This window comes from Semicossyphus pulcher, unplaced genomic scaffold, assembly GCF_022749685.1.
Source record: "Semicossyphus pulcher isolate SPU_LCO1_2020_fin unplaced genomic scaffold, fSemPul1.0.p SCAF_3, whole genome shotgun sequence".
NCBI lineage: Eukaryota > Metazoa > Chordata > Actinopteri > Labriformes > Labridae > Semicossyphus > Semicossyphus pulcher.
In genome coordinates, this window is record NW_027211704.1 from 15024040 (window position 1) to 15051688 (window position 27649).

The following is a 27649-nucleotide window of genomic DNA, read 5'->3' on the forward strand; positions in this document are numbered from 1 at the left end:
CCTGTGTTTATATAATCAGAGTGTGTGCACTGGAAATCTATAATGTGTCATAGTGGGAGTTTTGCAGGAAAACACAGGATTACCTAAAGATAATTTGTCTTTGGAGGGGAAATGTTTATGTTTTAACACAGTTTCAGAACGGAGACTTCTGCTGTTTTATTATTGCCCCAAATAACAGGTCAGTCCGTAGAGAGACGTCTAGCACAGATAGAGAGGAAATAATTGTTGTCTTCTTTTAGGCCTATGATTTTGAATTAATTTTTAACCATAATGTAAAAAGAAATCCACATTAAAGGAGGAATTTTCAACTTTCTCCACCAACAAAAACATCAATAGGCCAGTTCTCCTAAATCTCCTGCGGGCCTGATTAAGCTAAAAGTCATTCTGGGAATTGTAGGAAATAACATGAGACTGGAAGGACGCAGCAGCAGGTGAATTTTTTTTTTTTGGGGGGGGCATATTGATCATGGCAGGTTGACAGTTAACACTTTATAAAAACTAATAATTGATACGTTTGAATGCTTGTGTATCTAAGAGGCTGAGGTGTTTACAGCAGAGCGGCACAGACCGCTTTATACCTTCACTCAGTGTATGTCACTGACAGACGCAGAGCACGCTGCGAGTACCGCTGCAGTTTATCTGAGAAGGCAAAAGGGAAAAAATGATATTACTTGAGCAGTAGAAAAACTCTTAATCCAAATCCTCTTTATATAAGCAGCACACATGATGCAGAACAGAGAAACTGCCACTGATTCACTTTATAGTTTGAGAGTAAGGTCTCGATTTTCTGCCCTCTGTCTGCTCATGACGATGTCCCTTCATTTAAATGTACTCTGTCCATCTCCTGTTGCTTCTCCCACCTGTCTGTTCCTCTATTGTTGATGTTACTTCCCCCACCCTGATCCTTACAGCAAACATTTAGCATAAAGCGAGAGTTAAAGCTGAAGAGATTCTGCGTCCACAGCAGGCAGGTCCATGCTGCTTTTCTCCAACATCCATCCTGGCTTTCGGTGTCTGTCGACGATACACAAGCCCCTACTAACATGTTAATAAGCACATGCTTTAATTTGCAGTGCAACATGCTAGTACAGGCCTGGTCACCTGCAGGCGCTTCCAGTGACTAACAGCTCTCCGTGTTGTTCTTCTGCCCTCCTCAGTGTCTGCAGCCTGTGGCTCCTGCTGCTCTTGTCATTGTTGGATATTGATATTTTGAATACTGTTGTTGTCCTGTGGTGCTTGTCTGCTCTGACCCATTTTGATAGCTGCCCATTCTCGCCCTCCCTCCTCCCCATGTCCCTCTGCCGTGCCGTTGTCTCTGAATGCATGGACTTGCATGCATTACACATGAAGGGGTGACTCTGGCTGACCTTACTGAGAAGAAGAAAGGAAGGTTTGGGTGGTTCAGCCAGTCGTCCGACACTCATGGTAAATCAATCCTGTGCTTTCCCTCCAGTGTTCTCTAGCTCTGTGTGTGTGTCTGTGTCTGCACGTGAGAGCGCGTGAGAGTGTGTGTTAGATGCTCAAGTTAATCTGATACAGAAAATCAATAACCAGACTAAACTTTCATCTTTTTCTGAACTATTTAGGAGGTTATTTTACAAAGATCAAAAGAAAATAAAGATGATGAATTTATTTAAAGCTCCTGTGAGGAGTTTTTCGCTGCTTATGAAACAGACTGAAATTAATTCTGATGACTCTATATGACCTACAAAAGCAAACCAGACCATCAGCGACAAGATTGATTATTTCTATAGAGTTATTTTTAACGTCTGAAAGCGCTGCCGGGGGGTAGGTGTCAGACGAAGCGACCGCACGCTGCCTTTGTTTACATTTTCCAGGTCAAATATTTAAAGTGAGCGATACATACGACTGTTAAAGAAAGCAGGATGAGATGAGCACATTTAATACTTTTCTTTTTCATCTTAAAAGTGGGCTGCGTCCTATATTAACAGTGCAACCAATATACCACTATAAATTGCAGAGAGGTATTTTATTGTGTGACGGTATTTTACCCAGGTGATGGCGCTATAATCTAGCTAAGGTTCTCGGATGTTAAGTGGTGACGTCACACCTCCGCATTAAACTGTTTCCGGGTCCAAGCCGCTACGTCTCCTATTTATAATATGCCGCAGTGCTGTTTTGTATTTTCCTCGCTGTTTTAAAACTACCTTGATTGTTGCTAACGCTTGGTCACGGGCATGCACCGTCATGATCACCAGAGCAGCCGCCACCCTCACAACAATCAACGTCACCGTAGGCTGTCAGCTACCGCTAGGTAGCTAGCAGGGTTGCAAACTCAACACGGTGAAAACCGAGATTGTGTTTGTTTTAAATGTGTTTTAAAGGAATATAAATTGAAATATTTTTGAAATAAATTATACAAACATTTTTATTAATAAATAGCTATAGGAAACCGTTTCCCCTCTGGGTAACCCTCAAAAACAGACTGCGTCTTATATTCCAGGTTTTACGGTACAGGACAAAATCAGCAAAGAGATAAGAGGTACGGCTTCGTCCACAGGGGGCGCCAAAATCAACACAAACCAAAAGTTCCTCACAGGAGCTTTAAGTGCCTTTACAACAAACATTGATAGGAACTGATTCGTTTGTGTGCTACCAGATAAGTAACATTTTAGAATTCAGAACATCATATACAGAATATAATTTAAATAGACAATGTAATATAAATGTAAAAAATAACTAAAAACAGAATGTACGTTAAATCAATAAATTGGTACCTAAAACTAGGAAATTAATCAAAAGGGTAAAGTTCGAGTTGGAGCATCCTGAGTGGCTGCTGATTGATTGTGTGTGTGTGTTGATGTGTGCGGCGTTATGTAATACCTCATCACTCTGTGCTTTACTATTGTGTTTAACCTGTTGTGTCCGAGCATCACAGCCTTTTCCAGTTTTCTCCCTTTTTCCTCCGTCCTTTGTGTTTTTTCCACCTCGTTTTAAATCTATAAATATATCCGTTTGCCTATAAGCTGAGTCTAGTATGGAATAGAAACACAGCTGCGTTTGATAGCAGGCACACCCTGTTTCCTTCCCATGTCCTATTCCAAAAGCAGGAGCTCAGTGTGAATGTAGGAAACAGGGCTAAACCCAGATCACTACTCCAGCAGTCAGCACTATTTTCAGTGCTGAAAGCCGTCCGACCAATCAGGAATCAAAGCCAACGCTTCTACACAAGCTAAGCAGCAGCAGCAGCACACCGCGCTGCCTCGTACCAGTTAAAGCAGGGAGACTTCTCCCACAGTTAATCGTCATCAGACGGTCTCTGCAGAGCGCTGGCAGAACTCTGAGTGTAGCATTTCAGAGACAGCTTTAAGAGCTCTGTCCCCTCTTCCCTCTGCTCCTCATTGTCTGCATCAGTCAGCCCTCGTGGAGCAGCTGTCCACTCGCCTGTCCCATGTCAGCTCCCTTTCAGCACTCGGTAAATGATACTAATGATGACAGTGATGCACAGCCACAGCGCTTAGCTCCAGCCCTGCTATGTGGTCAAATTTTTTTGTCGCTGCAGCGTGGCTTTGAAGATGAAAAACACAAACGTATTCTATTTTTAAAAGCACTTTCCAGTAATTATGATGCACCTGGATACAGTTTTTGAGTGTAATCCTTTTTATCTGTGCTCATTTGTGAAGTGTGTTCTTCTAGTCTTCGCACTGCACTGTGCTGCATCTCAAGAATCTCGTGACTTATGATTATTTTCTTTTTAAATTCCTGTCCTGCTTCGTCTGTGCCGCTGCAGCGAGCGTTCCAGCCAGCGAAACAGAATCTGTGAACACCGAGAATCAAACTGAGGGGGATGAAAAGACACCATGCTGCGGACCTCTGTGGTGAGAGCACGCAGCACTCTGCACAACAAACCTCTTCAATTAAACAAGACCACTGTTATTACATTACACTACACTACATCAGACTGCTGGGCCACAACAGCCTCTCATGTAACACATTTTGTCCTCTGAGAGTTGTTCTGTTCAGCTTTTGATTTGGGAGGAAAATGGCTTAAAGGTTAAAGCAAATCTCTAACTCACACCTGTTTATGATCTACCTTCAGAGTAATGCTTCTTATTGTGCAGCTTTTGCGTTGTTATCAGAACTCCTGCAAACTATTCAATGCTCCAATCAAACCTCTGCATTTTTAAGCTTTGACTTTCTCTTCTGTCTTGCAGTCAAAAAATTTCAAAGTCAAAGTTCAGGTCAGTATATCTGTACGTCTGTGTCTCTGCATGCTGCATAGAGCTTATTACTGCGGGAACTGTGTCTGCATTACATTATACACATTTTTATTTGCTTGGCTTTCATTTTACTGTATTTTAATGAGACTTTAGCCGGGACGATAAATCAACAGCTTTTATAAAGTCAGCATGTAGCATGCGCTTTTTGTAAAGAATGGCCTTACGCAGGATTTTTCAGCTCATTTACTGCACAGTATGACTTGCAGAAAATATATTGATGCAGTTCCCCAGTGGCCATTCCTCATAATCTGCATGGCTATTATTAATGTAAAGGACTGTAGAAATTAGCTTTAAAAAGATGGAGGGGATGTATTAATTCTGTTTAATACTTTATTGTACGTGGTTTTATCTAAATCATTTTTATGAGCAAAGTTTGTCACCTTAGCGTTGGTCTTTGTACTGACGAGTGCTTCTCGTCCTGCAGTCGGCGCTGGCGCCGCTGGAACAGGTTCTGCCGCAGGAAGTGCCGGTTGGCTGTCAAATCGGTGCCTTTCTATTGGCTGGTCATCATCCTGGTGTTCCTCAACACTCTCACCATTTCATCAGAGCATTACAACCAGCCTATGTGGCTGACACAAGTGCAGGGTACGAACAACACAACTAATTACTACATTATTTGTCTGTTCAGTTTAACATCTCAACATCTCAGTGTCTTATTAACATTTTTTAAAGACATTTGGTGGAAATTTCAAACAAAAGCAAAGAAGAAAAAGGATTTTCTTTAAATAACACATTATCAGGATGAATTCATTTTCGCTATTTACGCACAGATGCTTCAATATTTGAAAAAAACAATCCAATCTACTTTATTTATACAACACATTTAAAAAAAAGTGTTGACCAAAGTGCTGCACAGTGAAACTGAAAAGCACAAATAAAAAACACAGTTAGGTTACTTTATATGCACCTGTTGGTAGATTTGGTTTACAGTGAGTGAATCGGCCTCCTTTTACACAATAGACAGCAAAAAAACAGACTTGTAAAACATGATACATGAAGTAACGACAGTGCTCAAAGGGTAAGCCTGAGTAAAAACAAGATAAGAATAAAAATATGCCCTGATGGGACAAAGCATTAGCTATTTTTGTACCACTTGTTTTTACAGGCTAGGACCATATACCTATTAAATACGTAAAAAGCACACAAGAAGACTGTAAGATTCATAAAAACACATAATAGCCTGTAAAACACACAACACAGTAATAAGACCATAAAACGATACAGAAAGCCAGTGACCACACAGCTCTCATGCTGGGTTAAAAGCCAAGGAATGAAAGTAACTTTTAAGACATGATTTAAAAGTTGGTAAGGTGGGGGCCATCCTAACGTGGGGGGAAACTCGTTCCATCATTTGGGTGCCACTGCTGAAAAAGCGCGGTCATCCCTGGTTTTTAGTCTGAGGAAGAACAAGAAAAAGCTGATTGGTGGACCTCAAAGGCCTCGAGGGGGTATAAACATGCAAGAGGTCAGACAATTGAACCTTAAAGTGAATCCTAAAATGAACGGGGAGCCAGTGGAGGGTCTGTTACTGTGTGTATTTTGATGCAGATCTTGAATCAGATGAAATTTAAATTTAGTGCAATAAAAATATCACTGAACGTTTTATATGTTTGTTTTATTTAGAATTAATTTATTGAAGCTTTTTTCCCTCCAACATGATTTATTCACTTCTCATATGTCAGACTTTATCTTCCCCCACAATCATTTGTATTATATTTTAATGCTCTGCTTTGTCTGTTCTTTCAGATGTGGCCAACAAAGTGCTGCTGGCCTTGTTCACGTGTGAAATGTTGGTGAAGATGTACAGTCTCGGGCTCCAGGCCTATTTCGTGTCACTCTTCAACCGCTTCGACTGCTTTGTGGTTTGTGGAGGAATCACTGAAACCATCCTGGTGGAGCTGGAAATCATGTCTCCGCTCGGCATCTCTGTGTTCCGCTGCGTCCGCCTGCTGAGGATCTTCAAGGTCACGCGGTACGACTGTTATCTCGCTGTGACCGTGTGTGTGCGTGTGTGTGTGTGTGTCCAGTGTATGTGGGGTGTTAAATGAATCACCTGTCTCTCCTGTTTCTCTTTAGTCACTGGCAGTCGCTGAGTAACCTCGTGGCGTCTCTGCTCAACTCCATGAAGTCCATCGCTTCCCTGCTGCTTCTGCTCTTCCTCTTCATCATCATCTTCTCCCTGCTGGGGATGCAGGTGTTCGGTGGGAAATTCAACTTTGACGAGACGCAGACCAAGAGGAGCACCTTTGACAACTTTCCCCAGGCCCTTCTGACTGTGTTTCAGGTATTTCAGGCCATTTGAGCAGCACACGGCTTGCACAAAGAGGTCGATTTTGGTAAGAGGTCTGAAACACTGTTGAGGACTGAAGAGAGGGGCTACAGTGGGCTGATCTATCAGCTGATGAACGCTTGCTGTAGATCTAACACAAAATATTAGTGCAGAAAACAAAACTAGGTTTTTAGCTGATTTATAAACTATTACATAGTTTGTCCACTAGAGAGCGCTAACACGTTCACTTGTGTGCTCCAACTCCTTTAACTTGTGAACTGATATCTCAGGAATGATGGGAGGGAGTATCTCCTTAACTCAAAGATAAACTGATTTGATGTTGGTGGTCAAAGGTCAGAGGTCAAGGTTAATGTGATCTCTCTTTTTATAACATAACTCAAGTTTACACAAATGTCTGATGGTGACATTTTTTACCCCAAAGGTCAAAGGTCAGCTTTACTGTGACGTCATAACGTCCTGGAAAACAACAACAATTTCACGTTGTTATTCACCTGCCATTGTTCATCCGGATGGAATATTTCAAATATTGCACAAACATCCACCTGGATTTAAAGAGGAACTGATTAGAATTTGGTGGTGAAAGGTCAAAGGTCAATGACACCGTGAGCTCACATTCACCCAAGTCTTGTATGCGATATCTCAGAAACACCAGGAGTTTTTAAGTTCAGCAACAGACTGTATTTGAATCCTTTGAAGCATCAAAAGGTGTTATAGATAATGGAGTATTTTGGGGCTAAAAACTGAAATCAATGGATAAATCAGAGCGCCACACATTAATATGTAGTTGCAGGACAATGTATCATACATCCTTTGAGTCTTTTCTGGCAGCTCAACTCTGCTTTTATCCAGATGTCCCTGGAATGTGTTTATTGTGGCCACATGGAAACTCGGGGTGCTACCACGTGAAAAGAGGTTCTATCTGTAACAGTTGAGCCTCGCACACGTCTGTGATCTCCTGTCATCGTCCACAAATTAAATTCTATGATTGATTTCAGATCCTGACGGGAGAAGACTGGAACGCTGTCATGTATGACGGGATCATGGCGTACGGTGGCCCTTCCTCTTCTGGGATGATCGTGTGCTTTTACTTCATCATCCTCTTCATCTGCGGAAACTGTATCCTCTGTCACTGATGCAAACACACTCGAGACGGTTTAAATAGCATGCATTTATGTAAGTAAGATATAAAGCACCATGAGAGTTGTCCTTTACTGAACACTTTGCTCAGATATCCTGCTGAATGTCTTCTTGGCTATCGCTGTGGACAACTTGGCCGATGCAGAGTCTCTCAACACAGACGAAGGAGACAAGAAAGGGTGACGGCTTTATTTCCTTCTGCATCTCTCTGTGAATTTATGTTCAAACTATATTTAAATGTCCACATGTGTAAAAACTCTCACTTAATCATGCATTACAATAACTCTTCTTTACAGGGACAAAAAGGAGGATGAAAAAGAGGAGAAGGTAACTTTCATTATCATATAGTTTATTATCTTTATGGTTTGAGGAGTTTTATACGCTGACACTTTCTCCTCGTCTGTAAGGAGGAAGAGGAGGAAAACGACGACACGGCGGCGGAGGAGGAGGATCCAGAGGTTCCGTCGGGGCCTCGGCCGGTCATCTCTGATCTGGTCAAGAAGGAGAAGATCACTCCAATCCCAGAGGGAAGTGCCTTCTTCATCTTCAGCACCACCAACCCGTAAGACAAACATCACACCCCTCAGATCTTACACACATATACACGCGGCTGATGTTCTCTGATTGTGGTGTGTTTCCTCTGTGCTCCAGGTTCCGTGTGTTCTGCCACAAACTCATTAACCATCACATTTTCACCAACCTCATCCTGGTGTTCATCATGCTCAGCTCCGTCTCACTCGCTGCTGAGGACCCCATCAGAAACTTCTCTGCTCGCAATATTGTAAGTCCACAACTATTCATCTTCTAAGAGACTGTGTAGCAAAGATAAGTAGCATTATCTTTATAATAACAATGTTAATGCAGCATCTTTAGTTTCTATTAACTCTTGGACCTTGAACGTGCCATACTGGTGGTTTTGCATGTTTTATCTCATTTATTATAACCTGCATACTTTACATCACGTTTTACCATTTTACACAGCATGTATGAGCTGATATATCGGTTAATGTTTCAGCAGCATTTAAATCAATGAAGACGCCTTGTTGGAATGAATACCGAAACATCTCCATGAGATTTATTCTTAACACTTTTATCTAAGGAGGATTTAAAGCGTTCTGCAGTTATTAAAGCCACAAATAAAGAATTGGCTTATCGTCAGGAAAATAATATTAAAGGCATGAAAAAGATGTATATAAATTCTGTCTGTGAGCTTTAACTGCACATATCCGCCCATAATTCACAGACTGAATCATCTCTGCTGACAGGCCAGAGCTGCATTTCTTCTTCACTGTTGCTGTTCTCCTTTACATTACAGAAAGGGCAAGAGAGGAAAAAAGGAGAAACTGATTATAAAAGAGAATTACAGAGTTTATTGGTTCCTTATCCAACATCTATCCAGGGTTTGACAACCCATTTAAAAAAGATAACTTGCTTTTCATTTTACAATCTCCAGAAGAAAGGCTGTTCCTGACAGGACACCAGAATAAATGCTTAAAAATGTCGCCTGTCTAAGTATAATGTCAAAACCTGGTGACCCCGCTCATGCTGGTCTGTTCCTACATTCTTCATTTAGGGGTTAAATACGAAGCAACAACCTATTAAATCCAAGAAACTAACAACTTCACATGATCTTTGTGACAAAATTGTTTTTGTCCTTTATGTCAAAGAAGCATAGATTGTGAATGTTTTTATCAGCTGATTCACAAAACACAGATGTCCTAATGTCCTTAAATGCAACATTACGAGACTATCTTGATTGATTTACTAGAGGAGGACACAACTTTAAAGTTGTAATCTCCAAGATCTCAGTTTTCTTCTCTTTGGCAGCATCTGTGGCGATAAATGGTAGTTGCGGGAGCACACTTCCCAGATATCCAGGCAGTGTTGCATGTGTGACGTCCACGGTTGGCTCCGGTTGTAACTCTTGATTTTCCTCGCTGACAGTCGCTTTCCTTTTAAGATTGTTTGCCTTCATCTGAGCGTCGAATTTGTTTCCTTTTCTTTGGATTTTCACTTATTTTTGAAGTTGTATCTGTAGTCATCGATCTTTTCTTTGTTTGTTCAGCCATAGTAGATTACTGTTTACTCGCAACACTTGCAGAGACCGGAAAAGCAGCCGCTTAACTCCGCCTACTCTCTCTGGCAGACCAACCACTGCTGGGTGATGGAAAACGTGTCACTAACTGGGCGCTGCTTGGCATTTTTTCCGCGAATGTCGCCGCAGATACCCAGTCTGTAATAATACTATATACTGCAAATCCATTTCATCAGTGGGCCATAGACTCAATCACCATTATGTTACCTCATTCAGCGATAGATAGTGACTTAACAGACATTTATTTAAATGAAAATCTTCGAGATTACTACTTTAACAAAACAAAACTGAGGCAATTACTTTGTTATGGTGGTGTTCTTATTTTAAGTTAGTGTCAGGTTTCCGCAAATTATTATTTTATAACTGTACTTAAATTAAATTGTCCTTCTTGCTTTCTTAAAGGTTTTAACTTATGATATTAAAGGTATAATAAGTAGGATTTTTCCTTGCATTTTGTCAACAACACGTTCAAACTGGGCCCCTCCTCCTGGGCTCTTCGTCACCAGAAGCTCACTCTCACTCTCTCGTGCGAGAACACACCCACCCCGCCGAGCTAACACCGACAGCATCTCGATTAGCTTTGTGCTAGCATGCTAACTGCCGGTTAGCTTGTCCTACCCAGTTTGAGACACCTACCTGTCCGACAGAAAGAAGGCCAGCTCTGCATCACTCTTACGCCATGTTCGCCGGTCTGAATGGGGCCCAGTTGCTAATTTGAACCACTCCCACACTCACCTATACGCTGTGATTGGCTCAGGGAACCACAACAGCGCCCCTCCTGAAAACGTCCCGTGCAAAGCAAAGCAACAGAACAGATGCAGAGGGAAGGGCCTCACAAGGGTCTGCACACACACTCACCAACACACATGTATAGAGGCCCATAAGTGATGATTTATATTATATTATATTTTGTAAGAAAATCCCACTTATTATACCTTTAAATACAGTTTGTATTTTATGAGCTAAAACAGGCAAAATCACTGGTACAGTTTTGCGAAGCAAACAATGAACCATTGATCCTTGTGTTAATTTTCAGTGCTTTATGTATAGTATGATTATATATATGATTACATTAGTTTAGTTGATCACCTTACGATTAACAATAACCTTACACTTTATGAACTAGTAGATATTTCCTGCAAGTAACTACATTTTCCTGTGTGATTTTTACTCTAACAATCTCTCTGCAGCTCCAGTTTTCTTTTTCATTCTTCTTAATTTGTTATTTGCACATGATGTATGAATCTGCATGATGACCTGTCTTTGTTAAACATGTACGTTGCTTTTTGCAGATACTTGGTTACTTTGACTATGCTTTCACGGCTATCTTTACTGTTGAGATCGTGTTGAAGGTAAATGCCCTGTGTCCCCTGTCCGTGCTGTGACTAACCACACCCAATAACACTCCAAACGTCTCGTTGCCTTCCAGGTCCTAGGCTATGCAGATTATGTCTTCACTAGTATGTTTACATTTGAGATCATATTGAAGGTAACCCCTTAAATGACAACGAGAGCCTTGCTGCATTCTCTCCTTGTGTGTCACCTGCCACTCAGTACAACCTGGCTTGTTTGTTTCCTTTCTCTTATTTACTTTTCTCTTCATGGCACCTCTTTTAAAAAGCAAAAATATTGGAGTTGTCACTTTGCACACACAAACACAAACACAAAATTTGTTCCAATTACACGATTTAAAAAAAGAACTCCTGTTGGGGGAAGGAAACATGACATCAGCATTACATTATACTCACATGGGTGTCACGTCATGGGGGCGGTCATCGCTGAAATGAGTTTGATGATGCAAGATATGTAAAAACATGATGCAACCCTCTGTGTAATGCGACACATTTTAGTGGGCTGTTCAGACATTCTTCAGGCTTTGGCTGAAGTTGAGTTTGAGGTCATCTTCAGGGAGGCGTTCAAAGACAAAAGTCAACTCCAGTCAAAGCTAACTCCATGCCTCTCGTACTGACTGCTCTTCAGATTGACCATAAAAGAGGGGGCAAAACCAACCATGTTCATGCCGAGCATGGTTCAGTCTGCTTTCCCCGACTGAGTGCGCAGAAATGTGGAGTCGTGTCTGCAGCCAAGATCTGGCCATTGCTTTACTTGCAACTCTCTGATGCTCTTAGTTAGCACTCTCCTCTCCGTCTCTCTGCGGGGCTCCACATTTACGCGCACTCGGATAATTAATCCTTTACTTTTATTATTTGAAGAAGAGTTATTTTGGCTGGTTTTTCTTCTCTGCCTGCTGAACTCTGAAGTTTTAATTGGGAGCTGCTTTCCCTTCTTCTCGACTATTAAAGAACATAATGGAATGTGCTTTAAGCCGACGGTCCACATGAATGTGACAGTAAGGCCATTTCATCCTTCCAATCACTATAACTAGAGCTCTTGCAGGTAGTAAATATCCTCATGGCAACAAAATGCATGTTTTATTGCCTCATCCCATAGTCGATTGTGAAATGAATGACTTACTACTACATTCATGTAGTTAAGGGCCGTGGGGGTGGCGACGGTAGATTTAGCCTCCTGTTTCACTGCTCTGAGCTCGCCACCCCGAATCAGAGTGATCTAAAAGAGTGTGAAGACGTGTGCGTGTGAAAGGTGTGTGAGTTTTTCCTACTTAACATGTTTGTGCTGTTCATGTGTCCCTGTCCTATAAAGTGTGGAGAGTGTGAGTGCAACTTTGTGTTTAATAAAATCTGTGTTTTTTTTCTTTGTCATTATCTCCTCTAACTTCCTCCGCCTCTCCTCAGATGACGACGTACGGCGCCTTTCTCCATAAAGGAGCATTCTGTAGGAATTACTTCAACCTCCTGGACCTGCTGGTGGTCGGAGTTTCCCTCGTCTCCTTTGGCATCCAGTGAGTACAAATAAACGCAGGCACTTTTCCCTCCTGATGACTGTGCAAGCAGCACAATTTGAGCCCTTTTTGAGCAGGAACTATGGAGCCACAGGAAGTGAACTCAGGAACTACAAGTCCCCTTGAGCTTTGCTGTCTGCTTTTCCTTTAAATCTGAACAACGATGACAGCTCAAAAACAAATGCAGTGTTTGAGAAAAGAGTCAGAGGTTCAGGAAAAACCCAAGAACTTTTTCCACTGACTGCTTTATGATTATTTATTTGTTCTTTAGTACTTAAAGTTAATTGTCATTGTTCTATTCATCACTTCTTCCTCTCTCTTTCCTTTTTGGCTGACCGCCGGGGTCAGCCCTACACATGGGTCTGTATGTGACTGACTGACTGACTGACTGACTGACTGACTGACTGACTGACTGACTGAATGACTGACTGAGTGACTGACTGACTGACTGACTGACTGAATGACTGACTGAGTGACTGACTGACTGACTGACTGACTGAATGACTGAATGACTGACTGAGTGACGGTACTTTGACAGTCGTAGAGAGAGAGAGTTGCAAAATCGCAATGACGGATCACGGAACATATTGGACCTCAACTGACGCGACTCTCTGTCTATACGTCTCTGGATACTTTGTTCGGGGATTAGGCCTACGTCCGCAGCGCGCACCTGCTTTCAAACACGTTTTTATCGGCCTCATAAGGACAGTCCTTGTAACACATTGCCCACAAAAGCGCACATTGACCTGATGCGGTCAGCCACATACTCGGTTTGACCTTGTCTTGTTTACACACACACACACACACACTCTCTTTATCAGTTTGGTTTTATATTTTTCAGGAAGCCAACGACATTAATTTGGTTGTTTTCAGTAAACATGACAAGAAATGTTCCATCTTTATCCTGCTATGGTTTCAAGTAGTGAATGAGTAGCTGTGAACAAGTTGTAGCAGCCATTAGTTTTGTGTTATATTGATAGTCAGACATGCTAACTCCACCCTTTCAGGAAGTAGGAATCATAAGCAGGAACCAAACACTATCCCTGTATTCCAAGTCTCTTTTTTGATACTTCCTCATTCCTCGCTCAAACAGGAAGTAGTTCCTTAATACTCGGAGGTGGAGCGATGATTGATGAATGAAATTAGAGTCATTCAGTCACATGTGAGGCTGATGATAACGGTTTCCTCGCGTCTCTCCTTGCATCCCGAGTGGGAGAGACTTAGGCACAAGGAAAAGATGCACGTAAGGGATGCATAGATGTAATTTAATAGACTTCGGATCCAGCCTATGTCAGAGAAACTACATTTACTTCCTGTAATGGCTTCCTAAGTTCTTTGAGAAGTTCCTGCGGTAAAAATAAACAATTGCTTATAAACTCACACTACTTCAATCTGTTTTCATTGCTCAGGTCTTCGGCCATCTCAGTGGTGAAGATTCTTAGGGTCCTTCGTGTCCTTCGACCTCTGAGGGCCATCAACCGAGCCAAAGGCCTAAAGGTGAGACCTCATCACAAAGCAGTAAAAACCACAGTCTTACATTTTAGAGCAGAAACCCTGGTGTGTAACCATGTGTGTGTCTCTGCCTTACAGCACGTGGTGCAGTGTGTGTTCGTGGCCATCCGAACGATCGGTAACATAATGATCGTCACCACTCTGCTCCAGTTCATGTTCGCCTGTATAGGGGTGCAGCTGTTTAAGGTCAGCAGCACTGGGCTTAGAAAAATCAATGTTACACATGAAGCATGAGATGTTGAGTTAATCGTTTTGAAATATTCGTCATTACAGTGAAAATGTTTTGTTTTCCACTGCAGGGAAAATTCTACCGCTGCACCGATGAAGCCAAGTCCAGCCCAGAGGAGTGCAAGTAAGTTTGACTCGTCTAGTTTCTTTAATTATTGCAGAAATCATCCTAGTGTCAGTCTTAACCTGCAAGCATCATGTCACTCTCTCCTAGGGGCACCTACATCCTTTATAAGGACGGAGATGTGAACCAGCCGACCATCCACAAAAGACTGTGGCACAACAGCGACTTCAACTTTGACAACGTCCTCATGGCGATGATGGCTCTGTTCACTGTGTCCACTTTTGAAGGCTGGCCCGCGTAAGATTCAAACTTCTTAAACATCACAACAACACACAGATGATATCTGTGTTTAGAGAAGCTGGATCACACGCTCTCTTTCTGCTCCCTCCTCTTCTCAGGTTACTGTACAAGGCCATCGACTCCAACAGGGAGAACCTCGGCCCCATTTACAACTACCGCGTGGAGATCTCCATCTTCTTCATCATCTACATCATCATCATCGCTTTCTTTATGATGAACATCTTTGTAGGTTTTGTGATCGTCACATTTCAGGAGCAAGGAGAGAAAGAGTACAAAAACTGTGAACTGGACAAGAACCAGGTCAGAGTCAGCAGGTTCACAATGTGTGTGTGTGTGTAAGCACTGTGTGTTAGTATTTTTTGACCAAGAATACGCACACAAGCAAAGAGAACTTCAAATATTAAATATACTGAAATGAAATGCTATGTTGGGCCCTGAAAGAGCTTAAATATTTTTCTTGTATATTAATTCATTTATTTGAAGATTTGAAATCAAGGTTTGCAAATCATGTAAACAGATAATATAACTCATTAGCTACTGACTGCTGTGTCACAATGGCTAACTTTTGCATTCAACCAGTTCCTTGCTAATACTACTGTTAGCTAGCTAATATGACTGTTAGCTTGCTAATATTACTGTTGGCTAGCTAATACAACTGATAGCTTGCTAATATTACTGTTGGCTAGCTAATAGTACTGTTAGCTTGCTAATATTACTGTCAGCTAGCTATATTACTGTGAGCTTGCTAATATTACTGTTGGCTACCTAATATAACTGATAGCTTGCTAATATAACTGTTAGCTAGCCATATGACTTAGCTAAGAATCTACGCCTCTCTGAACGTCTTCTGCAACCTATTTAACAGTAAGCTAGCTTAGATGTGGTTGAATGCTAACGCTAGCCAATGTCTAACAGTAGGTAATGGTTTGTTGTACCTTCAAATATAGCCTGATTTCCCCCCAGATTTTGACTATACATTCTCTTTTAGTTGCTGATTAATTTCCACAGACAACATTGTAAGAGCGTTTGAGCTTCCAAACTTGAGCATAACGTCAGGGAAAATGGCCGCTGTGCGAATATGGTGAATTAGGGCTTATAAATAGTCTAGGTTAGATTCGAGTGAGTGTATCAGGTGTGCTCATAACTGAGTATTGAAGCCAGTTTTGTGTATCTCTGTGCAGCGTCAGTGTGTGGAGTACGCTCTGAAGGCTCGTCCGCTGAGGAGGTACATCCCTAAGAACCCGTACCAGTACAAGTTCTGGTATGTGGTGAACTCCACTGGGTTTGAGTACATCATGTTTGTGCTCATCATGCTCAACACGCTCTGCCTGGCTGTACAGGTAAGAAGTCACTCCGTGTTTACGATGATGACACCAATCAACTCTGTGGAAAGGTTAATGAAAGTGTGTGGATATTTTGGGTGATGAGGTGAATTTAAAAGTACGTATATGTAAGTTTTGTGTCAGTACTTTTCTACCTTTAGCAGTGGAGTTTGTCCTTGACCAAAAAATGTGTACAATAAAAGTGCCTTGACTTTGGCACTCTCTGGTGGTATCATCAAATATGACACTGTGGCAGAGCTCAATGCAAGTGAACCTAGGAAAAAATAAGGGCACCATTAATTTGTTCATATTGTTTAATTTAATTCATTCAAAAACTCTACTATAATTTGCAGGGTACTGTAATCTAATAAAAAATATAATTAGTTGCTTTCAAGTATTTATTTTATTATTTATTTTTTTAAACAATTTTTCTTGCGACATATCTTTTTATCTTGGTGACCACATCTTTTATTTTTCATTGTAATTAATAAAATAATTAGGTTAATATCAAAATAATAGATGCTCCCTTTCTTCAGTTGTCTTTAACCGTCTGTGTTTGTCCCCTTGCTGCAGCACTACGGCCAGTCAGCGCTCTTTAACTACGTCATGGACATTCTTAATATGGTCTTCACTGCTGTCTTCACTGTGGAAATGGTTCTCAAACTCATTGCTTTCAAACCCAGGGTGAGTCAACATGCAAATACTTCACAGACACTCACATTAACAGGAACAGAGATACTGAAAAATAGACAATTGGATACCTTACTTAGTTTAATGTATTGATACAGTTTTATTGATTTGATGTATTCGTGAAAATGCTGCCAAGAGTTAAATGAAAAGATGACTGCACTTTTATATCCATTTGTTAAAATGAAGCTACAGCAGCTTAGCTTAGCATTAAGACTGGAAACAAGGCTAAACAGCTAGCTTGGCTCTGACATAACGTAAAACAGTGGGACTTCCTGGAAGGTGGATGTTTCTGCTTCAAGCCAAGACACAGTCCTGCTCATAACCCCTTTAAGACCAAAACATGTGTTTTTATGATCTGCCAGAATAGCTAGCAGCCTCAGCCAGCTTTCAGGCCTTTAGCTAAGCCAAGCTATCCACCTCCTGCCTGTAGCTTCACACTGATGTAAGAGTAACCGAGAGCAAACAGGCAGACTTCCCAAAATGTCGAACTATTGTTTAAATGTTAAAGATTGGAGCAGCAAACATGAATTTTGGAAACAGATGAATCATGTACTGTGTTTTTCACTGTCCCCTCCTCTGCGCGGCCTGCCCAACAGCTCTGTGTTGCGAAGAAGGACAGGATGCTAGTAAGAGACAGAGTGTGGGGTGCAGTGCTGACTTTTACACTAAAATAGCGCTCACTGTTTGCCATATCTTGGCAGTAATGTAATGCTAGTGTTTTAACATCAGTTTGGTGCACATGTAGTTGCCCTGCAGCTTTACCGCTACTTCTTTGTACTGATCGCATCCAACTTGCCCCCCACTCGCTCCACCTTGCTCAGGGATATTTCGGGGATGCCTGGAATGTGTTCGACGCCCTGGTTGTGATTGGCAGCATAGTAGACATTGTTCTCAGTGAGATCGATGTAAGTAAGCTCAGCTCCAGCGCTCCCTGCTGCACTCTGACCCCTCTCTGTTTCGGGCGACCTCTTGTCACGCTGCAGCTTTCCTTGGCAGGACTCAGTCTTTTTATCTGAACACTTTTAATACTTTATCTCTTTCTCTCTCTCTTTGTCCTCCCCTGACCCTGCCATCTCATGAAACCGTTCCCTTTTACTCTCCACTCTCCCCTGATCACTTATCTGACCTCTCCTTCTCTTCACGCTCTCTTTCCTTCCTCCATCACATGTAACGCCTCGCATTAACAGCACTATTTCGCTGATGCTTGGAACACATTTGATGCCTTAATTGTTGTTGGTAGCGTCGTCGATATCGCTATCACTGAAGTTAATGTAAGTACGACTTTTTTTCTGCCTCCTACGTTGAACTGAAGCCTTACAGGAAGCCACATAGCAACTGCTAAAACGTATCGCTGGAATTTGATGTCTGCTTGATCCTCTTGAGTTAAAAACAAATCAATCAGTTATTTAATTAAAACAGAGAAAACACTTTTCTTGTTTCCTTGAATCCTTTGATAACCTTTAAGACTCCTTTTGAGAGAACCACTTCTCCAGTGTGTTTAGCTGAAGCGTCCCAATGTTATCTACTAACTAAGCTTCTGTATTTACTAGATGTTTAGCATGCTAAAGATCTATGCAAAAGCATTAATAATTTACCATTTGCTCATCTGTAAAGCTTCAGTTTGACCTTCATGTACGTCCTGTTGTTTTTACTGCTGCATCTACAGTACTCTGAGTTTAACCACATAGTCTGTCTTGTTGGAGTTTTGCTTCTGCTAAATGTTCCCATGTCCATGTGTTGCAGTTTTGTCTGTTGCAGAAACTCTCTGTTATGAATGCTGATTTTTAACCCCCTGAACATTACAGTGAAAGCACACAAACAACAGGAGTCTCTCACAGTTCTTTGTGTATTTGGTGCACAGCAGGATGATTTTACGATGTGGATCTCTAATGTTTTTACTCTTGTTCGTTTTGTTTCCTTAGAAACTTGTAGAGGCAAGTATGGCAATGAACCAATAATGTTTTCTGTGTGTAACCTGTTGTGTACAACAACTTTATCTGCGGGACCCCTTTTACAGTCGATTCAAACTGAAATGAACATTATGTTACTTTGTAGTACAGTAACACATTAAATTAGGTTATTTCAAATCAGGCCGTCGCTCTGAAAAGTATGTCAAGGCTCGATAAACTTCTTTTAGATCAACAAACTACAACAAAACTCTGACTCGACCTTTCACAAACAAAAACCTGAAACAGAAACAAAATATCTGCAGTGTTTGTTGTGCTGCTCTCCGAGTTAAACTGGTACAAAAATGGCAAAGATCTTTGGATTTGAAGTCCAATAATAGAAATAAAAGTTCATCACATATCGGAGATATATTTTTGGTGATGATGGTGCCCCCTCCTCCTCCTCCCCTCCCCCTCCTCCCGGGTGCTCTGCTGTCTGAGTTGCAGTGCTGTTTTTCTGGAGTTATTCTTCATGTTTTCTGTGTTCTCTCAGTTTCCGTTCTTAAATGTGCGTCTGCATGAGTGTAAAAACAAACTTTGTTTAAAACATACGATGTTGCTGTGTGCAGGTTACTGTTGTTCTGCATGTGTGTCTTACATGCGTACAGTCTGATCTTTAAGGTGTGCTGTGTGTATGGATGTGTGTGCTGGGGACTCAGTGTTGATTTCACAAGGGCTTTCATGTTTCTTGTGAGGCATTTTTCATCATCACTGACATTTACCTGCATGTGGTTGCTCTTTGTGTCACACAGATCAGATATTTTCCATGTTATCATTTATAATAACTGATCCACACTGGGTTTGCATTTTATTTATTGACTTCTGCTACTTGCTTGCTGTTTCAGTCATGAGCTGTGTGATTTTTAATCTTTCCAAGTGCATGCTGGGAAGCGTCAGCCATGATTCACCTCATTCCCTAACATCCTCTCCATGTCCCGCCTCTCACAGATGGCGCTTGGCCACCCACTCCATTCCCCTCCGGTCAGTTTTTTCCATAGAGCCTTGTGAAGTTTGCCCTTTCTCTCTTGCCATACCCCTCGACCTTTCCCTCCAGACAGAATGGCCCTGGAGCTCAGAGCTTGGACATGTCCGTCCTACACAACGTTAAGGACGAATTTAACGTAGAATTTGTGAAGCTCGAGCTGAAACAACTGTGATTACATTCCTTAAAGTTGTGTAGGTCGCTGCGGCTTTACAGACTGTCTTTTAACTCAAACAGAGAATTCAAAGTGTGGAAAGAAACAGAGGCTCTTTCAGGAGCTAAAACTTAGCTTAGGCTTCAGCTGACGCTTAAATTAAAGTGAAAACGGAAGCTTCACTTTCCCAAACAGTTATAATCAGGTAAGAATCATCAGCGGATCAGAAGATGCTAAATTTGTTTCTCTGCATTTACACTGACGGTGCTTTAACGCAGCTGAGTCTGAGGTTCTTTGATGATCTTGTGTTTGTGTCTCTGTGAGTGATTGTCTCTGTGTTTTGTTCTGTCTTCCTGTAGTGAGCTCTTAAAGCTCAGAATGGAGCTCATGTGTAGCGCAGGTGTGTAGACTCCAGTCAGGTGCATGAACACTCCAACAGTGACTCTCTCCCTCTTTACTCCTCTCTGCCTCTCCTCCTCCTCTTCCTCCTGTCTGCCTCTCTCTCCTAGTTTTCTCCTCTCTCCTCTTCCTCTCTCTGCACCGGACTGTGAGAGCGCCCTGCTATGGCAGTTTTGTTGCAGGGCACTACTGACATGCATGAGTTGCTGCATTGCTATGAGTTCACCAATGGCCTCCTCTTCATCAGAATGTCTTGCGTGTGCGTGCAGTGCTTCCCCCCCCAGCAACGTGGCGATGCTGAACGCATGCTCCATCAGCGCTGTGGCCAGGATTACCTAAAGAACCTCCTCAAGCTAATTTTTTATCATTTTCTTTTATCATTTCTGCTCATTCTGCACCTCATACTGATGCTCTGTTAAATACTGTGCTAAGGGATTTGAATGAAGCCATATCTGTCTGGAGTATCTCTTTGTTTTCAGTGCTGAGCCTCTGATACGACTCCTGTCAGTGTGGAGTTAATCTCATTACTTTGCAAAAAAATCGCTTTATCATGATCCAGGTTCAGTCTGACCACCAGCTCTGTGATTTGTGTTTTATTTTGCACCTGGATTTTCTCTGTGTACAAGCGCTCGCTGAATACTGCTGAAATTTAATGATTTAATGTTCATGACATGAATCACAAACTGTGTATGGGTGTGGGCCTGTGTGAGCGACTGTGTCGATCAAATTATTTTACTTTAAAGTGGTAATCCCGAAGATCTCAGTTTCGTTCTCTTTGGCGATAAACGGTAATTGCGGGAGCACACTTCCAAGATTTCCAGACAGTGTCTCATGTGTGACTTCCACGGTTGGCTCCACTTGTAACTCTTGATTTTCCTCGCTGACGGTCGCTCTCCTTTTTAGACTGTTTGCCTTCATCTGAGCGTCCAATTTTTTTTTCTTTGTTTTTTCACTTATTTCTAAATTTGTAATTGTAGTCATCGATCTTTTCTTTGTTTGTTCAGCCATAGTAGATTACTGTTTACTCGCAACACTTGCAGAGACCGGAAAAGCAGCCGCTTAGCTCCGCCTACCCTCTCTGGCAGACCAACCACTGCTGGGTGATGGAAAACGCGTCACTAACTGGGCGCCGCTTGGGATTTTTTCCGCAAAACATGTCACAGACACCCAGTCTGTAATAGTACTATATACTGCAAATGAAAAGGCTTGAGTGTTACCTCATTCAGCGATAGATAGCGATTTAACAGACATTTATTTACATAAAAATCTTCGAGATTATCACTTTAATCAACCAATTCTTGATCAGCATCATTTCAGCCCACTGTGATTCAATCATTTAACAGGTGCCATCAATGATTCACACAAAATCATATGTGGACGTGTGCTTAAAGAATGAACAATCACCTTTGAGTCGAGGCTATGTTAGCGTAGCAGACAGCGCTTTTATTTTGAAATGCCTTGTCATGTCTGTCAGCTAGCTTCTCATCAACGTTGTCCAAAGCTCAGCAGAGACATCTCCACCATACGATCGTTACATCTCATGTGTAGTGACATCACAGCAGGGGAGGGATAAAGTTGTGTCTTACATGTTACTTAATAACTAAGTAGCTTCATGTTGTTCGTCAGGAATGCTAAGCTGTAAACTCGTCGTGTGACAGTCTCTGAAAGTGTTAAGATAATGTTTTATGTCTGTCATTACATTAAGTGTTCATAGACAGTGACACCTGAATGTCTGTCTCTGTCACAGTGAAACAATAAGACAGTTTTGTCCCATCAGTGAGACGAGTAGTGACTCTGTTCTGTCTGCGTCCTGACTGACGTGTGATAAAGTTTTTTCAAATGTTTAAGTGTTTGAGCCGGTGTGTGTATGTGTGTGTGTGTGTGTGTGTGTGTGTGTGTGTGTGTGTGTGTGAGACCTGTGGGCTCTGTGCAAGTCATTAATTCAGGTCTTTGATTTTAAAGCCAACGGAGACTCCTCAGGTGGATGAGCAGGGGGTAAGATGCTCCTCCCCCACCTCCTCTTCTCCTCCCTCCCCTCCTCCTTCAGGGCCATGTTTAGATCTGCATTTTTCTGTTTGGTATTCTTTGGTTGTCTACACGACTCTTATGATGCTTATTTCTTTTATTTGATTTCTCATGATAAGGTTTCCATTCTGTTTATTTTGTCATTTTCTCTTTGTTTGATCGTTTGCATTTATCCTGAAAAATTTGCCTTAATTTCCTAAATGTTTGGAGTTATTTTCTAAGGAGAGTGTGTCACTCAAACGTGACGCTGCGTGTGTCGTTAGGTGGGAGCGGTGTTAAGGCTGCTCCTCACGTTTGTACTGCTGACACAGCTACATGGTCTCTGCCCACTTTCTTGCGTGGGGCAGTGACCCATGGATGACCCCTGGGATCAGGTCACCCAGCTCTGACCTGTGAACCTCCCGGCCAACCCGCTCGGGTGGGCCCCACTGTGACTCCGCATGCAGTGACTCTGGACTGAGGGTGCCATGCTTGTGCAGACGTTTTCCTGTCAAGTATGGCAAGGTTTTCTCCAGCATGCTCGCCTCCTTGCTTCCCCCCCTTTAGGTCTGTGCAGTGGCAGGGCTCCTGACAGTGCTTTGGACGCAGACTAACAGAAACATATCAGCTGCAGCTACACTGCTCGACAGAATTAATTGTGTTTGGACCACAAATTTAAATTAACCAATCAGAACATTTAATATATGTTGCAACAGAAAATCGCTAAACGCTCTAAATTGGCAGTTTTCCTTGCTATAAAGATGCAGTGCTGCTTCTCAGCCCATATGTATCTGGCCCTGGGGTCAAAGGTCAGACCTCTTCATCCTGTAAAGCACAGCCAGGCGCTCTGTGTTCACCACATACTCTCTCTCCCCTCCGGTCCTCTGACTCTGATCTACGTCTCCACAGAACACTGAGGACAGCGCTCGCATCTCCATCACCTTCTTCCGCCTGTTTCGAGTCATGCGGCTGGTCAAGCTCCTCAGCAGAGGGGAGGGCATTCGCACGCTGCTTTGGACTTTCATCAAATCCTTCCAGGTGAGACGTAGGACAATAATCTGATCAGCGCCTGAGGGAGATATTCAGTTACTCATATTAACCTTTATTCTGCTTTCTGTCCTCTCGTGAAGGCGCTGCCATATGTCGCTCTCCTGATCGCCATGCTGTTCTTCATCTACGCTGTCATCGGCATGCAGGTTGGTTACCTAATGTGACACTAAATATTTCTCACTGCCTCATCAAGGCTGGTGAGGTTGAGGTTTAATTCATGTGGGCAACATTTGTGCTTCAGGTGTTTGGAAAGGTCGCCATGGTGGACGGTACGCACATCAACAGAAACAACAACTTCCAGACCTTCCCTCAGGCTGTGCTCCTTCTCTTCAGGTGTGTAGTGCTCATCAGGAAATGTGTCTTTAGTTTCCTTGGTCACTTGTTGAGGTTTTAATTTGTGTTTCTGGTGTTCAGATGTGCGACTGGAGAGGCGTGGCAGGAGATCATGTTGGCCTGTATGCCGGGGAAACTGTGCGACCCAGAGTCGGACTACAACCCCGGGGAGGAGATGACGTGCGGCAGTGGATTTGCGATAATTTATTTCATCACCTTCTACATGCTCTGCGCCTTCTTGGTATGCATTAGATATAACAGTGTTCAGCCTGCTGCTTGTTCTTTACATTAAAGTGCTTTGTGTTACCTTCTGCACTTTCACTCGAGCACCGTGGGAAGATTTCTATGTTTAAAATGACTAAGATTTCTACAGCTTAAAGGTATAATAAGTAGGATTTTCCTAGAAAAATAAAATATAGACTTTTACAAATATAATATAAATCATCACTTATGTGTGTTGGTGAGTGTGTGTGCAGACCCTTGTGAGACCCTTCCCTCTGCATCTATTCTGTTGTTTTGCTTTGCACGAGATGTTTTCAGGAGGGGCGCTGTTGTGGTTCCCTGAGCCAATCACAGCGTACAGGTGAGTGTGGGAGTGGTTCAAATTAGCAACTGGGCCCTATTCAGACCGGCGAACATGGCGAAAGAGCGATGCAGAGTTGGCCTTCTTTCTGTCGGACAGGTGGGTGCTTCAAATCGGGTAGGACAGGCTAACTGGCGGTTAGCATGCTAGCGCAATGGTAACCGTGATGCTGTCGGTGTTAGCTCGGCGGGGTGGGCGTGAGAGTGAGCTTCTGGTGACGAAGAGCCCAGGAGGAGGGGCCCGGTTTGAATGTGTTGTAAGGAAAAGTCCTGCTTATTATACCTTTAAATATGATTAATGTTCAAATTTCACTTTATCAAAACAAAGGTAAGCGCAACACAAATTAAATGAATGTAAAACCATGTTTTGTGCCCCTGCAGATTATCAACTTGTTCGTGGCCGTCATCATGGACAACTTTGACTATCTGACGCGTGATTGGTCCATTCTTGGTCCGCATCACCTCGATGAATTCAAGAGAATTTGGTCAGAGTACGACCCAGAGGCAAAGTACGGGCTTATTACCTTTAAGTAAACCAAATGTTTTCCCTTCACATCATTTCTCTGTCAGTCGGTGATCGTGTTTTTGCTCTTACAGAGGCAGAATTAAACATCTGGATGTTGTGACGCTTCTCCGTCGCATCCAGCCTCCTCTCGGCTTCGGCAAACTGTGCCCTCACAGAGTCGCTTGCAAGGTCTCTTCTCCCTCTGTGTTTTCTCTTTTTTAATACACACAGAAATATCAACCATTGCGCCGACCTGTTCCCCCCACGTTAAAGGCGTCTCTGCTCTCTCCTTTCAGAGGCTGGTAGCCATGAACATGCCTCTGAACAGTGACGGCACCGTCATGTTTAACGCCACTCTGTTTGCACTGGTGCGCACTGCCCTGAAGATCAAAACGGAAGGTATGAGACCAATATAAATGTCACTACACTTTGCTGCATCTGAAAGATATTCTGCTGATGCATTCACTGTAACCTGTTATTCTGTGCCTGTGTGGATCTAAAATGTCTGTGAGTTTGAGTGCTGCTTTCTCAGGGACGTTTGTGTCCTTGTCCTTTTTAGGTAATCTAGAGCAGGCAAATGAAGAGCTGCGAGCAGTCATCAAGAAAATCTGGAAGAGGACCAGCATGAAACTGCTGGATCAAGTGGTGCCCCCTGCTGGTGGTTAGTGGAACCAACCTGTGTCTGATAATGACCTCACAAACACCTCCGAGTCTTAGTTTGACACACAAAACAGGCTAGAGCAGGTTTAACAGGACCACATGCACACAGACATCACATGCGGCCCTCATGCTGTTTGCATAGAATTACAGGAAGCTTCTTAACTCTGCCCTTAAATTAAAACCCACTCACCCACACACACATGTAAACTCTCACACATAAGTAAAGCTGTATTGTGCTGTTTCTGCTCTGCTCATGTTCTCCTGGTTGTCTGTTTCTTATCCATGTTTGTTTCCTCCTGTACCGGACGCCGACGGAGGCCCCGCGACTGTCCGCTGGGCTTTGGGCATGCATGGCCTCGTAGACCACTGTGCAAGAGCATGCTCTGTCTTTCTATCTTTTTTCCTTCTATTACTTGTCTGTCTCTATCCATCTGAATCTCTCTGTTGTCTTAATCGCTGTCTTTTTCTCACCGCTTCAGCGTCCACAGCTTCTTCTTCTTCTCATTCTGTTATATCTCTGTATCCAAAAACTCTGAGACACTTCAGAATATTCTGAAGCAGTTCTGTTTTAGGGTGGTGGCATGGAACTAGTGTTGCCTCTCTCTCCGATCTCTGTCCCCAGCGTGCTTGTTTCAAAGTGATTCAGACCCCTGCTTCAGAATAATTCTCACACATTCGTAACACACAAAAATCCCCAAAAGACAAAAACACATACACAGTTTTAAGGACAACATTCACTGGCTAGCACACATCATATGAGAGAGTGAATTTAGCCAGACAAACTGACATGTATGATGCCTACTGTAGATCTGCTTGCTTGCATGTGCTAATGCAGTAAGTTTAAAGACAAGTATACATTTCTTAAAAGGTCTCAAAGCTAAATTAATGACAGTTGTTTGTGTTTAGTTTGATCTAAATCTCTAATAAGTTTTTAGCCTGTATGTTCCTGCAAATAGAGACGTATTTTAAAATCACATTATGCTTGTTTTTGGTCGTTTAACCTTCATTCTGCTCATTTTGTCCTCTTCTTCAGTAGCCCAAACTTACAGAAGAAGGGACAGAGAAGTTACAGCAGTAATGACTCGTAGCTTTAACGGGTTGCACTGATACTGTAGGTGCTGGAACATAAATTCCTCTAATGGAATGTAATGTAGAAGATCTGATCAAAGATATTTTAGCAAATATTTGAATTTCTGTTCTTTTTAAAACACAGATAAGGATGTCATGTGTTGCACATTAAGGTACAGTATATACTCCATCAAGATGGATGTATATGATTTGGTTGATTGGGGTGTAAAGGGTGCCTCACATGTCTGCAGTCCTACAAAGGTGGACCCTCAGTTTAAAGGAAAACGGACGAGGGGGGAGAAAAGTCTCTCCTTCTCTCTCCCAGAGTTCTGTGAGTAGTGACCTGCTGACACAGGAAGCATTTGTGTGGTCTGTTCACTCAGATGATGAGGTAACCGTGGGGAAGTTCTATGCCACCTTCCTGATACAGGACTACTTTAGGAAATTCAAGAAACGTAAAGAGGAAGGCCTGGTGGGTGCTCACCCCTCCCAGAACAACACGGCCATCGCCCTGCAGGTGAGTCTCACAGAGTCTACGCTTTATCTACGAGAGAGAGACTGTATGAAATTGTAATTTTGTTGAGTCAAGTCTGTAAAATGTGTCGTTGTGCATTTCATTCAATTATCATTAAGTGTGCTAATGTTATGGTTTATGATCCAGCAGGACGTTCATGATCTTGGTGCACAGTATGAATCTGTTACTGTGATTTACGTGTTTCCAAAGTGTGAATTTGTGTCTCTGCGTCTTTAAATATCACAGATGTTGATGTTAAGCGTCCCAAGCCGTCATTTTATGTGTTTCCTGTGCATCACGATTCACTCATCATCCCATGTTAATCACATGCAAACCATTTCTGTTCCCTTTTCACGTGCGATATATGGCTACCATTCATCCCCATATATCTGTCAGACAATAAACAGGACCAGCTTTTAGTTTATTTATGATGACATTTTTTGTGTGTATTTTGCTTATTTGGTAAATTAAAGGAAAAGAAGAAGTGTAATATTTTACTACACTGGATGCTACACAAGTAGTTCCAACTGAGTAATACTCACAGCAGGCTGCATTCAGGAGAGCACATCTGTCTGTCTGTGTGTTCTCATCTCTCACAGTCTGTCGATAAATGTCAGGTGTTGCATATTCCAGCACAGGTGTGTGTGTGTGTGTGTGTGTGTATGCCCAGTGTGTGTGGTGGTTGTTGTATGATGTCAGATTTTGAGTTG

At 42.4% G+C, this 27649-nt stretch overlaps 1 protein-coding gene across 1 annotated transcript in view; it reads left to right on the forward strand.

Moving 5' to 3' along the window:
- cacna1da (calcium channel, voltage-dependent, L type, alpha 1D subunit, a) overlaps positions 1–27649 on the forward strand; it is a 65145-nt gene that overhangs the window by 29736 nt on the left and 7760 nt on the right. Inside the window, 29 exon segments of the mRNA XM_069677727.1 lie at positions 3752–3839; positions 4176–4202; positions 4666–4826; positions 5988–6213; positions 6318–6525; positions 7527–7647; positions 7760–7847; positions 7965–7995; positions 8076–8230; positions 8320–8449; positions 11056–11115; positions 12520–12626; positions 14036–14123; positions 14217–14324; positions 14438–14490; positions 14581–14727; positions 14829–15030; positions 15912–16070; positions 16626–16736; positions 17564–17647; positions 23137–23265; positions 23358–23423; positions 23519–23610; positions 23692–23851; positions 24574–24701; positions 24790–24886; positions 24994–25096; positions 25257–25358; positions 26809–26942. Of these exon segments, the coding sequence (XP_069533828.1) occupies positions 3752–3839; positions 4176–4202; positions 4666–4826; positions 5988–6213; positions 6318–6525; positions 7527–7647; positions 7760–7847; positions 7965–7995; positions 8076–8230; positions 8320–8449; positions 11056–11115; positions 12520–12626; positions 14036–14123; positions 14217–14324; positions 14438–14490; positions 14581–14727; positions 14829–15030; positions 15912–16070; positions 16626–16736; positions 17564–17647; positions 23137–23265; positions 23358–23423; positions 23519–23610; positions 23692–23851; positions 24574–24701; positions 24790–24886; positions 24994–25096; positions 25257–25358; positions 26809–26942 (3365 nt within the window).